This window comes from Carassius carassius, chromosome 3, assembly GCF_963082965.1.
Source record: "Carassius carassius chromosome 3, fCarCar2.1, whole genome shotgun sequence".
Taxonomy (NCBI): domain Eukaryota; kingdom Metazoa; phylum Chordata; class Actinopteri; order Cypriniformes; family Cyprinidae; genus Carassius; species Carassius carassius.
Genome location: NC_081757.1, coordinates 21130367 through 21145017, shown reverse-complemented (window position 1 = coordinate 21145017; position 14651 = coordinate 21130367). Strand labels below are relative to the sequence as shown.

The 14651-nt window shown below is 38.2% G+C and overlaps 4 protein-coding genes across 5 annotated transcripts; 1 reads left to right on the top strand and 3 right to left on the bottom strand.

The window, feature by feature from the left end:
• The first annotated feature begins 387 nt into the window (after positions 1-387).
• Positions 388-5102, top strand: ncf2 (neutrophil cytosolic factor 2). The gene is made up of 14 exons (XM_059533687.1): positions 388-646; positions 850-932; positions 1047-1155; positions 1346-1480; positions 2067-2174; positions 2283-2342; positions 2523-2566; positions 2697-2838; positions 3031-3099; positions 3514-3615; positions 3811-3962; positions 4043-4154; positions 4329-4437; positions 4537-5102. Exons 1-14 carry the CDS (start codon positions 473-475, stop codon positions 4632-4634), a joined length of 1497 nt encoding a protein of 498 aa, XP_059389670.1. The 5' UTR covers positions 388-472; the 3' UTR covers positions 4635-5102.
• Positions 4785-7751, bottom strand: dph2 (diphthamide biosynthesis 2). Of its 2 annotated transcripts, none has more exons than XM_059533665.1 (7): positions 7606-7751; positions 7050-7216; positions 6848-6960; positions 6496-6716; positions 5720-6403; positions 5370-5564; positions 4785-5246 (listed from the first exon to the last, which is right to left on the bottom strand). In XM_059533665.1, exons 2-7 carry the CDS (start codon positions 7191-7193, stop codon positions 5089-5091), a joined length of 1515 nt encoding a protein of 504 aa, XP_059389648.1. In that variant the 5' UTR covers positions 7194-7216; positions 7606-7751; the 3' UTR covers positions 4785-5088. The 2 variants fall into 2 exon arrangements, with proteins under 2 accessions (XP_059389648.1, XP_059389657.1); XM_059533674.1 differs by having other exon boundaries at positions 7627-7747.
• A 603-nt stretch (positions 7752-8354) lies between these two features.
• On the bottom strand, positions 8355-10892 carry mcur1 (mitochondrial calcium uniporter regulator 1). The gene is made up of 9 exons (XM_059533699.1): positions 10747-10892; positions 10490-10609; positions 10304-10407; positions 9966-10067; positions 9646-9687; positions 9426-9497; positions 9233-9286; positions 9037-9151; positions 8355-8740 (listed from the first exon to the last, which is right to left on the bottom strand). Exons 1-9 carry the CDS (start codon positions 10877-10879, stop codon positions 8685-8687), a joined length of 798 nt encoding a protein of 265 aa, XP_059389682.1. The 5' UTR covers positions 10880-10892; the 3' UTR covers positions 8355-8684.
• Positions 10893-12188: 1296 nt separating this feature from the next.
• On the bottom strand, positions 12189-14266 carry rgs9bp (regulator of G protein signaling 9 binding protein). The gene is made up of 2 exons (XM_059533653.1): positions 13167-14266; positions 12189-12722 (listed from the first exon to the last, which is right to left on the bottom strand). The coding sequence occupies exons 1-2, from the start codon at positions 13558-13560 to the stop codon at positions 12355-12357; spliced, it is 762 nt and encodes a 253-aa protein (XP_059389636.1). The 5' UTR covers positions 13561-14266; the 3' UTR covers positions 12189-12354.
• Between the last annotated feature and the right edge of the window lie 385 nt (positions 14267-14651).

The window sequence follows — 14651 nt, the reverse complement described above, 5'->3', positions numbered from 1 at the left end:
AGAGTGATGTAAATACAAACATACCTGTATATGGTATTTAGGACCCTGATTTTTAGGTTGAAGGTTTTTTTTCTGCAGGCATTGAAGGGCCATGTAAATACCAAAGAACATTTAATTTGGTAATCATTTAGTAACATTAAATATATGAGGGCATCATAAAAGGTTTTTACCTCCTGATACAATCATGACACCACAGCACTTCTTTTGTAAGAGAATCCGAATATATGCTTCACAACCTATAAACAACTAGTATTTTTTTAATCCTTTAATAAATACGCCTTACTAACACCAAAAAGTGAAACTTACTCCACTAGCAAGTGAGGAAATGAGAAATAAAGAAGTCATGAAGCTGATCACTTCCTCTCTCTCAGAGCATGGGCTGGGCTTATCCTCTAAGAAAAGTTTCAGACTGGGCTCACAACAGAGTAGAACAGTGTTCATTTGTTCATCGCCAATAGTCCTCTGAGGGAGCATGTCATTTGTAAGCACTCTCCGTCAGTGGGACGAGGCCGTGGCTTGTGTGGAGCAAAGAGACCCAGCCTCTGCTCTCAGGATATTCCTCAACATCGAGGAGAAAAGCTCCAAGATCTACTTCAACATTGGCTGTCTTTATTTGAACAACAGTGAGTTAGATGAAGCTGAAAAGGTACAGTTAGCTACATGGCAGATTCTGTTTTATGCTACTAAAGAAACAGTCAGTTTAAATAAGATATTTTTAGACTTATATCCTCTTTGAATTATGATTTGACACTGTTTTTGCCATTTAAAGAAAAAGCTTGTGGCTGTAAAAAGGAAGTAAAAGTGGTTTCACTCTTTATGGGGAAATGTGTTTCTCTTATACATATGAAGGCATTTGACAGAAGTATTGGCAAAGACGAGCATCTGGCTGCGGCGTTTTTTCAGAGAGGAATAACATTCTACAAAAAGGAAAGGTAAGGCCATTAAATAAAAAAAATATTTTATGCTGTGTTAGAGGAGACTACAAAACACCACAAACTGTCTCTTCAGGAGAAATATATTGACACTGTTCGTATTTGTATCTTCAGGTTTGAAGAGTCTCTTCTGGATTTCCAGCAGGCGTTCAAGCAGTTACGAGGAAATCAACTAATAGATTACAAACCTCTAGGGTTGAGATATAAACTTTATGCTTGTGAGGTAGGACCAGAGATGTGCCGTACATTGGACACTTGATGTGCACAGAATCTTGTTTTTGTTTGTTAAATCTAATAGTATACCTAATATACTTAATAGTTGTGGTGTGAGTGATTAGTTAATTCCACTTGATGCCTTTTTCAGTCGTATCCGTCCGTTCTCTGATATGGTCATTTTTTCTCACGCATTTTAGGTGCTGCACAACATAGGACTAGTACAGGCTCAGTTGGGAAAATGGGAGAAAGCTCAAGAGAACCTTCTCACTGCACTAAACTTGAAGGCAGACGCCAAGTTCAGCCATATTGACCAAGCTCTGGATGCCATATTGGTATGTAACTGCTAGAAGTTTTCCACATAACATAATTATCAGTCCTACAATTTTAAACATCAGTCATTTGAATAATTTGCACAGTTTTTGCGGTGATATAAAAAACAATTTTAAAATTATTAGTTTAAAAACTATTTTAAATTATTATTAGTATCCAAGGTAACAACATCTGAGGGCATGATATTATATTTGCTGTTGTTTTGTAACATATTGCAGTTTTCCTCATTTGAAATTGGTGAAATCTGGTGTTGCATACTGTTTCTGGGTAGGTTTCATGGGAAGTTGTGTAAGCTGCAGGAGGGTCACAATTCACAAGACCGATGACTTTTACTCAGACACTAGTCACTAGTCATCTTTCTACTTCTTGTGACGTTTTTGTAAGAATTTTAATTAAAAATTAATATGACATTTTAAAATTGTTGCACAAGGATACCCTTGAAAAAGGAATACACTAATCTAAAAAATAATAGTGATAATAAACTCAAGTTATATTACACACACTGATGAGAATTGTGCAAATCAGTATGTTGTTTGCATAAAAACTGTATGTGGTGAGTGTCTTAATGCTGTGATTTCCTCTTTTCAGAAGCAGAAGCTCTTTCCTTTGGTAGAGATTCGAGCTGGGCTGCTGTTCAAACCCAATAAGCACTATGTGGCAGAGCTGGAGAAAAGGGACTATCTTGGAAAAGCCAAGGTATTCCCATTATCACATCAGTACAGTGTGCAATGCTACAGAAGAGATCCATTTTCTATTTGGCCAGTAAATCAGACAAACTGATTAAGATTAATGTTTTGTTTATAGGTTGTGTCTTCTGTTGTACCTGCAGATGAGTTTTCTGGGTTTGCTCCACTTCAGCCTCAAGTAAGTAGCGTTGTTAATAAGTTAAGTAAGTAATGAAATTGTTAATATGTTAATGTTAGCATAAAATAAGCATAACGGGGAGAGGTTTGAAGATAATGTTAATGATACACATTGAGTGTAAATACCCGAAACTGTAACTTTAATGACCACAGGGCATTTCTTTAATTTGTGTATTGTTAGGTTGATAATGTTCCATCTACACCAAAAGTGCCAGAAGTACTAAGGTACGTTTAGGGTCATGGACATGGAAAACTATTTAATGCATCTTAACTTCTAACTAAGCTTAAATATGTTTGCAATTGATGGAGTTTTTGTTCTCTTGTTTTTCACAAATGTAAATGTCATAATCACCAGGGTATTTGAAGGTGAGCCACACACTGTTCTCTATGAGTTTTACCCTGAGACCAAAGAGGAGCTGGCTGTGTTGCCTGGAAACATTGTCTTCGTTCTTCAGAAAGGAGCTGACAACTGGGCATCTGTTGTTTTCAATGAGAAGGTATATTTTTGGTAGATTAAAAAGGAAATTATAAAGGAAAGTAAATTGAGAACAGAAAAAAAGATCCACATGAGAGCTGAAGTTCACTGTCAAGAGAACATTCCAGTGTACAATGCTAATGTAATCACTGTGTGTTTAAGGGACAAATAATAATGCCCTATTATATTTTTTTGGTTCTCTTGTTATTTCTAGCGGGGCCTTGTACCTTATAACTTCCTTGTACCCTTGGATGTTGTTACAATGACATCAAAACCAATGCAGGTACAGTAGCTGCATTTTGAACAACTAATGCAGTATTTCAAACACCAGTAGGGACACAATAACAAATTTAATATTTGTCATACGGTCCAATTTTATGAATTCAAGTGCACCTGGGAAAGTCAGGCATTCATAATTATGTTTAGCATAAGCAAACATGATACATGAACATGAAACATGATCACAATAAAACAGCCAGACAGCAACATATAGTGTTGGCCCAGATCCGGCCCACTTCTGGCCCGTGTGAAATCCATGCAACCCAGATGTGGGCCAGATCTGGGCCGACACTGTTTTTGTTACATAAAGTAAACCATGCAAGTTGAGTGGTTTATTTTTAAATCGATAATGTCCTAGCATTTTTAGCTAAATTACTTGTGTCCTACATTAAGGAATATCACACGTGACCTCTTATAGATTGAACCATTAAATGAAAATGATGATATACCAGCTCCACCAAGAAGAGCACCACCCAGCAGACCAGTGGGTACAGAAGGCCTGAAGACTGTGAATGCAGAGGTTCAGTTTTCCCTACATACTCTTGATATAACCAGTTTATTAACAGTAAATGGATATCAACTAACATAGCTATCACACAATGCTTACATAACATATTGAAAGGCCAACTTTTATTAGATACAGCCTCGTTTTGTTTATGGCATCATGATTATTAGTAATAAGATTATATCTCAAGCTCTGCTTTATTTTTCACAGACTAATAACATTAGGGACTTCTCAGGCTGCATTGTGAAAGTGCATTTTCGGTTCACTATAGCAGTCAGAATTGCACATGGACAATCATATGGCGTCATTCTTCAGACGATAAGCGCTAAACTTAAGCTGCCTGCATCAACATTAACGTTATGGTAATTATACCAATTATAATATTTCCAGCACCACATCAAAACATTTCTGGAGAGAAAAAAAGGTGTAATGTGTTTTTCAGTTATGTCAAGGAAGGTGTTGATGAGAGAGTGCATCTGGAGGACTCTGAAATGGAGGCTGTGTGGAGTAGTGTGAAGGATAACCGTCTTGTGCTGTGGTGTTCAATGACTGAGGTAAAATACAACAGCTTGACTTATCTGCGCTCACTCAGATTGAAATAACGGCATACTATAGCTTACTGTACACTACACTGGAAAATAGTAATAAGACATACTGCAGTTCAGCTTAACCAGTAACTTAACCGCAAAATTTCTTTTCTGGCACTTCCCAAAACTGCTGTCTGAAAGGGTAAACGTGTGCCTCATGAGAAAGTGGTGGCACTGTACTCTTATGCTTCTTCTACCCCTGAAGACCTGGATTTCCAACAGGGAAACATCATCACTGTTCTTTCCAAAGGTAGGAATTGAAACTGTGATGCTTGTAATTTACTAATATTGGCATGAAATACAGTATGAACTATTAAGGAATTTCTATTGACTTTTGTTTCATTTTCAGTCAATGATGAGTGGCTTGAGGGTCAATGCAACGGGAAGACTGGCATATTCCCATCATCCTTTGTTAAAGCACTTAACGGAGATCAGCAATGTGACTAAATCCTTCATCCAACAGTTACAACTAATGTGTTGATTTGATCATATGATATTAATATTGTCAAATTCATGCCAGAACTTGCTGCTTCACTATCTCACTATGGTTGTGCAGTAGTCGTTACACATTTCACATAGTGAAGTCATATTGTAATCAGGAGAATGGGTTTTATTCTGTTTGACATTAAACATTAAATCACTTTTGAAATAATTTACATTTTTCCATTATTCTCTTTCTATAATTTGCTACCATTGGTAGCACAACAGAACTTTACATTCTTAACAAATATGAATTTACCTTCCTTGATTTACACTCACCCTTTTCAATGCAATTAAAACATGTTCCCAAAAGATATTCTGTATTATCACAGACAATTACATACTTTTCAATATATTGATGCAATTCATATGCTGCAAGTGTTGAAGTAGTCCTTTGATGATTTCCAACAATAAAGGACTTTTATGATTTTTGAACAGGTGTTGAAGCATCTTTATTTCCCACACCCTCCTCCTCATAAGCTATAGCAATGCCTCTCTGTCCTTCCACAGCTTTCATCACTGGCGTCTGCCCCAGTTTAGGCTCCAGTCCCTGCCAACTACGGCCAGACAAAAACGATGCTACAAAACAAAAAGATCATGATTACCTTCTGCATTTGCATGACTCAAACTTGTCAATTTCAAGTGACTAAGTTCAAGAATTACTACTGCAACTACAGTTCAGTACGGCCTCAGACTCTATACCTGCTGTGTTTGTATTGGCCACAGTGAGAGTCTGATTTCTGGGGACGAGTGAAGAAGACTCTGATGTGCCCTTTATGATCTCTGATGAGGTTGTAGAACATGTTCGCAAAGCTCCTGTGATTAGAGAGACATCTGTGGTCTCTTCCTCCATGACAGACTGGTCTGGTTCAGGGAAGCCCACATAACTGCTTTCACCTATAATATATGATTCCTGTTAGATGCCTAGAACAATAACATATGCACACAGTGACATCATTCAAGGCTATATTCTTAGTAGAAATATATTTAATGACACCATATCAATGTCACAATACTGTACTAGTGCTCTGTAGAATGACTTGTTGACATACCAGGCAGTAAATCTCTGAAGTCTGTCACATATTCTCCAGTCCACTCTCTGTGCTTATTGCATGCCAACTCCATCTCAAAGGGAGTCACCACAGGTTTGTAGAATTCACTTGAATCCAGCAGTGAGTTCTCTGGACAGGCAACTAGCACGTAAACATCAATTTCCAAGAAGTTAGCAAGCTTGGGAACATTGATCTTTCCCATAGCAAACATATAGCTCTTCTTTCCTGCTTTGTGAATAATGTCTTTCAGCTGCTCTATGATGGTCAGATAGTTGGCGACACCCAGGGTGCCCACCAAAATGCCCACCACACTGGCATCTTTGGCCCGCTCGATGGCATAATAGCGTTTCATCAGTGCCTTGTTGATTTGAACCGATTCCACTCGTCCTTTGTGTGTTTCTGGATTGAATGAGCTGAAGGCACAATGGTTCCAGGTCATCATGAAGTTTGTAAGAGTCAGGCCTTCCTGGCCAATGTAAAACATACCATAATTATCAACACTCTGCCCCGCTTTTACACTAAACTGTCTGCCAAATTTAAAAATGACTCTATCATCCTGTGAATCTATGTGATCACTGGCCACACAGCTGTCCTGTTTCAGCTCAGCAACGCAAGAATGATCTGTTTTTAGAAGGGAGACCACAACATTGGGGTAGATATCACACAAAAGTGTCCTGAGATCACCTGAGAAGAGATGAGATAAATGAACTTTCATGCACACGTTCATGAAAATGAGCATTATTAAACATTAGCATAGACTAAACAGTAACAATTACCTATAGCATGTGTATAGGTGACATCATACAGTATGATCACATGACTTTGGCAGTCAGGATAAAGCTCTTTAAAGGCTGTGGCACACAGCTGGACATCAATCGTTCTCTTCCCAAAAACATACAAAAGCGGTAGTCTTCTGCATGGGCTGAGGCAAGACGGCCCATAATGCACTATGCAGTCTGCTCTCACATGTTCTGCTGCTACCTCATCCACACAACAGCTGAAAAGAAAATAAACAGATAGACGGAAATCTGAGTTCTGCTTGTGCTGCCACACAAAAATGAAGCGGAGTCACTCTGGATAAAAACATCTCTGAAAATGTAGTGTAATGTACATGAAAACAGTTCTTACCTTCCATAGGATGTGTCTCCTAAAATGAATGTCTTGGCTTTGGTTTCCTTCTCTATTTCGGCAGAGACTCGGACGGCATCAGGCAGGAGTTCATCTGGAAACTGTAAGGCTACCTGTGATAAAAACAGACACCCTAAATAGATCGGTTTGACACTTGGTGTGACAAAAAAAAGACAGAAGACGTCTAAAGATGTTGTCTTGCCTTCTTGAACTGATTACTAGTGATAAATTGGCAGGTCTCATCTATCTGATACAGATTCCCAACATGACTGCTCCTCGTGATGAAGGACACACTGATGGTCCGCTGGAGCACTGCCTCACTGCTGCTGCTGAAAACATCTGTCATCTTCTCTCAGGAGTACTCTGGGTCTGAAGAGAATCAGAGTTAAGACTATTCTTCATACTACAGGAGAGACCAAACATGGCAAAGCAATTCACCTTCCCCACAATCACAATCTTATGTCCGGAATATTGACAGGTTTTACATTGTGATTATAACACTGACTTTCCTATAAGTGAAACACATTAATATTTTTAATACACTACTGCCATGTCTTCCAACCCTGAAGACCAGATTTGTTTAACTGCAGTCGACAGGATCATTCGAATGCATTATACATGCATTATAGCTGGCAGTTGCTATCGGAGTATCTACAAGCAGCTAAAATTAGATGACAGATGGATGAATCAATCTTATAACTTAATATGCGTGCAGGCAAATTACATATTATAATTAACTACAACCAAACGCAACAAACCTCAACACAAAAACACAATACATTAGTTTCCACGTGAGCTCCCTGTCTCGCAGCACGGCACGCTCTTCTTCATCGTTCAGCGCCTCTGACCCGCGTTCATCATTCTGCCCTCTAGAGTCCCGGAGAGACACTGACACAGCCTCACGAAGAATCTGCACAAACAACTCAATAATTCAAGACTAATGTTTTATTCATCAGAATAACTGTGACTTACATTGAATCAGGACCATATTACAATAAAAATATATACACTTTTTTTGTACATCTTGTGCGTTTAGTTTTCAACATGAATTGTAATCATTTTGACAAATACATGTAATAATATATTCCTTAAACCATTACCAGAACAACCCAAGGCACTTTAATTGACATCATACAACTGTTTGTCAGAGCTTCGTCACAGCTGTGCCTATATTCAGTACAACAGCACTATTGTAGGGGAAATCGTGGCCTAGTGGTTAAAGTATGATTCCTTACCCTAAGGTTAGTGGGTGGGGTCTCGGGCCGGCAATACCACGACTTAGGTGCCCTTGAGCAAGACACCGAACCGAACACCGCAGCATAAATGGCTGCCCACTGCTCTGTGTGTGTGTGTGTGCACTTTGGATGGGTTAAATGCAAGGTCACCATACTTGGCTGTCTTTCACTTCACACTATTGCTTAAACATGCAGGGTAATTAATCGGCATCATTCCATCACACATAAAAATGTGACTGATGCACAACATAAACAAATGCAAAGTTAATAGCTGTATTTAAAATAAATGGCTATGTATATTTTTTTTCAAGAATCTTTGATTTATCACATATCTTGCACCTTCTTTGGCATATTTGTGTACTGTATTTTCTTGGGATTGATTCATCTGTTGACACTGGTTTTAATAAGCATGAACATCATAAACTAATACAAGATGTAGCACTATGTATATAGGTACTATCTAGGTATGTAAATGTGCTTTGTTTTTTCCTAACAGAGCTTGATACAATAATGCAGGAATCAACATTTTCTCCTACAGGAGCTCTTCTTGTGACCCGAGGCTGATGACACATTTTCTCAGGAAGAACAAAGTCTGCTGATGTCTACATCCATAGCCGATAGAATCCAAGTATGACGGTGAGACACGTGAAGACTGAACCTAGAAAAATTACAAAAATAAAGCATGAATCAAAATGAATACTGAAGTCTCCTACAAACTTGTTCTTTTAATGACTTCATAAATTGATTTGTCAATAAAAGTTAATATTGACTTCCGAATCTGTATGATTAATACAGGGAGATTCATGTGTCTAAAATATCTTTACTAAGACCAGTGGTGGAAAAATCGCAATATACCGAAATATGATTTTAAGTTGCTGATAATTCAAGTGTGCAAACAAGTGAAATTAACAAAATATTCCAAAAAATATAACTTTTTTTTTTTTTTTTTTTTACCTGCCAGATATTTGATGGTATCCAGTTTATGTGACTCCAGCAAAGTCTTCAGGCCCGCCACTTCTGTGTCGATTTTCATGTTAGTCTGTGTCATGTGACGATCCTGCTCAGAATGCTAAGAAAGACTATCCAGGTTAAAACATTTCATACAAAAGATCAAGACGACATTATTGTCCTAAACACTAGCGTGTCTCACCATTTCCATCATTTCATTCCTGGTCCCTATGAGCTTTCTGTCAAAGTCGACTGTCTGTACCAAGAGCAAACATCTCTATTAAAGCATCTCTATTGCCAGCAACAACTCAAATAACCAACAAATCTTTGGATTTCAGAGACGGTGAAGCTTCCAAACCTGTTCTTCCAGTGAGTCATTATTTCACTGTACTTACCAACTCCTTCACGCGGCTTTTTTCTACATTCAAGTCCAAAATGGCATCTGCACGCCTTTTGTTTATCACATCCTGCAGCACAAAGCAAAATGGAAAATTACAATGACTATTGTACACAGTAAAGGCTTATGTATAAGGGTTATGTATGCCTCTTTGGCAAGCTCTGAATAGCAAAGAAAAATATATTTTTCATTAAAAAAATATTTTTTAATTTACTTACAGTGAGTTGTATTCTTAGCTGTGACAGCTCAACCTTGATTTTCTGTAAAATAATTGGACTGGATTAATTGCTGCTGAAAATTCATCTTTGCAAACCCAAGAATTAGATTTTTTTTTTTTTTAAATAGTAAAAATATATCTATTTTTGATCAAATAAATGCAGCCTTTGTGTGCATGAGACCTCTTTAAAAAACTAAAGCATCTTACTGACCCTAAACCTTTAAACAGTAGTGTTTAATCACACTGAATACAGAAAAATGATTTTAAAGTATAACAATGGGGTGACTGATGATGACAATGGATCACACGACACAACCTCACCTCATTCTCTGCTAGTAATGCTGAGAATTCACTCTTCTCCAGAATGATCATGTCCTTTTTTACAGCAGCAATATGAGACATGACTTTCTGTAACATGATTTCCTGTAAAAATTAAACCAGTTAAGTAGAGCAACTGACCTTCTTGACCTGGGCTCTGCTATGAGAGAAGTTGAACAGACAACAACAGAGACATTTTTTAATGTGTCCATTAATAACATCACACCATAATCAACTTTGGTAATCATTTACACAAAAAATGATACATCAAAAGTGGAAAGTTAAAACTTCATGAGAGCTCTGGTTCACAGAAAAGCATGGAAGGACAATGAAAATCTCACCTGCTGTGTTTTGGTAGCCATGTCACCGTACATAACGTCCATGTTTGAATTTGTGATATTTACCATCATATTGACAATGACCTCTGCCTGCTGGGTCACGAAGCCTGAAAGGACACACAAAATTTTGAAGAATCACTGAATTAGGAATTAGCCAGAGCATTTAGAAACACAGACAAGAAATCTTACCGCTTTCCTCAAGCAGCTGAACCATTGCATGAGTGTCAAAGAATAACTTCCTATTGCCAGACTTAGTTATGTCTGATTTCTTCAGGTCATACTGTAGAGTTTTAACTGAGGTACTCAAATCTGAAATAAAGACAATAGGTAACAATTAGTGAGTGGAATATGCAAATCAATGAGAACTGCTTATTAGTAAACAAACAGAACATCCGCAAACCGTGTCACTTCTAACAGCAAAAACAGAGATATGTGCATATACACACCTCTGACCAACATGCGTGAACCTCTCAAGTGCCGGAAGAAGAACTCCGTGTCAAACCTTAAATAATTAGTCCTTCTTCCGTTAAATACATATCTAATCGCTGAGATTAGATGTCTGCTATCTGCAGACCTCATTCTGCTGAAAATAAATACACAATATGTAACGTTAGAGGACTTTATAATGTTGCGGGATCGCGGCGGGGGACCTGATGTGACCGCATGATCTTGCTTTTCTCCTCTGTCTGTGTCCGTCCCCTAAAGTCATTACATACAGCAAAGCTTCTTAACTTCCTGAAATAATCCAGGAGAATTGTATACAACCGAAACTGTAACACATTTGTGTGATATAGTAAAAAAAAAAAAACACTATAAAGGTTTCCAGACTGTTCTAGTTCCTCTGTGACAGAATGCAGAGCCACCTCTGTCAAACTTCCTGGAACAGAGCGCGTAAACAATGACGTTTCACGTACACATGATGGTGTTCAATACAAAACGTACGTACGTTCTGAACGTAAGTACGTCATTAAGTTTATCTTCTATGCTAAAAATGGGCTTCACTTGTCTCAATTGAGTTCCAATGGGGTCGCTGTGTCCATTTCTTTTACTGTCTATTAGTTTAGCTAAGTTGTAGACAGGCATTTTAGAAGTACAAAATAGTGCCTCAAATGATTAAAAATTATTATTTTTATTGTTCCACAATTAGTAAGTGAAGAGAGGTGCTTCAGAACATGTTTATTGTCAACCTCAGGAGGTCAAACAAACGACATATTGTTGAAACAGTTTCCGAAACGTAACACCTCTAAAGCGTAATACCCTGATTGTGTGTATGTGATATTACAACTTTCTACCAATAAACATGAGAAACAGAGACTGACTAAAAATCATTCTGATGTTACCTGACAGATCTTACAACGCATTCAGTAAACTGGTTGTAACAGTTTAATTTTAATTATGCAATTAAACTTTTTCTTACTTATATTTTATTATCAATTAACCTCTGGTGTATTATTAGTGACTGAGTATTAATGCCAGTTAACTATGACTAACATTTTAAAACAAACAGTTCTATAGTTTCTGGCTATTGTTCTGGGTTTGATGTAAACTAAATAATTAGACACAATAGATAAAAACATGGATAACACATTAATGCCCAATGCATTTCTGTTGGTGGTGAAATGAGAAGACAGTACAGACTTGCTAGGCAATTGTTAATGGATTAAATTTTGTGTGAGTGTTGACACTGTATTTGCTATAGGCCTAGTCAAAAACTAAAACAAATGATGACTTCTGAAGGTACAACATGATAAACCAGCTTATGAACAGCACACTTATGTTTATAGACAGCATACTGAAGTACATCAATAAATCAGAAATTAAATCAGATTTTTCTACTTTGCTTGAATTCATTCATCTCTCTTTTGCTATGAAAGATCACGCACCCAAATTAATGGCAGTTTTTTTTATATGTAAAAAGGACTCACAGGCTCTGTTAAGATCAACAGCAAGGAACTGTTACATAGTTAATAAGTACACAGACTGTTGATGTTTGACTGCACACAACTGAAAAGACCTCTGGAAAAGAAAAAGCCTGCACAAGTGAAGATTAGACTTCAGACCAGGAACACCACACACACTGATAGCACCATGGCAAAGATTGCCACACTGCACAGCATCATTACTGCTAACATTTGGCTGTGACTGCTAAAGCCCCGAGCGGCCTCTTCGTCAATGGACAGCAGTGCTAGCGAAGCGCTGTCAGTGCTGACGGGGTCAGCATACTGAGGACCCAGCGCCTCCACTGTCCAGCGCAGCACATTGACCTTCTGCTCCATGTCCTCCAGCGTACGGTCCACCTGTGCTATCTCCTGCTCCAGCTGACTGTGCTCCTGACCCTCCACGCTGGACGTCTGGGACCCGTCACCTGCCTCCTGCAGGTCAGGCAGACTCAGAGCACGTGCTGCCACCTCTGTTGTCCCCCCTGCTCAAGCAAATACATGTATCAGGGCTGTGACAGCTAAGAAGCGGTCACATTTACTGTTACTCTGTGCAAACCAGTCAGTCCAAAATACCTTAAGGGTTTCTCCATATTTAATGTTTAAAGGGAATGAAGTACAGTGCTTTCAATGGATTCTACTGTTGTTTAACAACATATTGATTGTTCAGCTGACTAAATCCCTTTCCGAAAAAAAACAAAACAAAAAACCTTTGAGTAGAAAAAAAAATACATAACATAGTTTTAAAAAGCTGTAAGGCACTGTAAAGACTGTGAACAATGGACATCTGTCAATGGTTTTCCATGGCAAATTTTGCTGAAATTTTGTAAATCTGACATCACCTGTACATTCACATGTTTGAGGAATATACACAAGTTTGTCAGTAGTCTTAAATCTGATATGAAACTGCTAGAGTTATGCACTCTTACCCTGTATGCCTGTTTGCAACATGACACTGTTATTGGCAAGGGAAAAGTGCTTGACCATGGTGAAAACCTTGCACATGTCTGCATGCAAAAGCTCCAGACAAGAGGAGAATGCCACCCACAGCAGCCCTGTTTCCTTCCTCTCAGCTTCCGCTAGGGTTTTATCCCTCAGTCGAGCTGTCCGGTGGTTTCTGCAGGACAGCGCTAGTGTCTGGGCTCGCTCTCGTGTTTGCCGAAGATCACGTCGTAGGCTGGAGTTGTCTGTGCATCCACCAACACAGGAGGACAAGTGCCGATAACATGTCACCACCTGAGTCAAATCAGATCCACTCATATTAATAAAAAAAAAAGGTTTGATGGCACAATATGATTTAATATATAATAACAGGTCATACATTAGTCAAACTGTTCTGAGTGTAGTTATTAATAATGATTACATACCTTATTGACCCAGGTTCAGAAACATTGATAACCTCCATCCCAAGTTTTATAGAGCACAAGGCAGGTGGTTTACTTGACATTCATTAGGCCTTTTTTAGAATAATCAATACTGCTTGTGGTGGGAAAAAAACCTTCCCAAACATCATTATGGATTGACTTAAGTTAGATTAGTTTGAGTGACAAATATTACTTATAAATCTGCTTGTCACAAGATGGCTATTTCAGGATAAGCCTCTGAAACTTTTGGGATCTTGATTTAGTAAGCTACATGCTGTCTATGGCCATGGATTTGAAAAAGATGTAAAAAGATTTGATCAGTGCTAAACATTTTTTACATTTTACTTTAAACTGTATGTCTGAAGAGAATATATATTCATGCTGAAGTAGGTGAATGGAGTAAACAGGTACTTTTGCTGCTCAAATGGAGCATGGATCATCCATTCTCAGAGACAGTGTCTTTTCACCCTAAGGCTTGAGGAACACACCATTAAAAGATGCTTTCATATTCAGCCTGGAAATAAGGAGAAATGAGGACACACACATGCTTTGACATCCTCAATCTAAACCTCAATAAGGTTGTCATCAATGGAAAACAAACGGAAAATTATTTTCTAATTTATGTATTTCAGAATCTAATTGATGTACTCCCCTATTTTTAGTTAGAATTAGACCACACAAGAGAAAATATATGACAACATATAATATTAAGGGAAAGATTTATATGTATGTAGATTTATATGCATAAAAACAGAGAGGTGTGGAGCATTATGATGTGAAAGTCGAGTGTGATAATCCGAGCGATTGACCCCTTTGCACTGAAGCTGTGTGGTTAAGCTCATTACATGCTGCTGAGAGGTGCAGAGATACTGGGGCCTGGGAACACGTCAGGACCCCCTCTCTCCTTTCTCTTTGTGTGTGTGTGTGTGTGTGCCTGAATGACAGCCCAGGGCCTGAGGGGCAAGTTGTGGTCCAGTGTTTGCTTCGCTTCTTCTAACAGTCAGCCAACATGTCCAGAGTGACATTGCAGATTTGTCACGCATACACAAA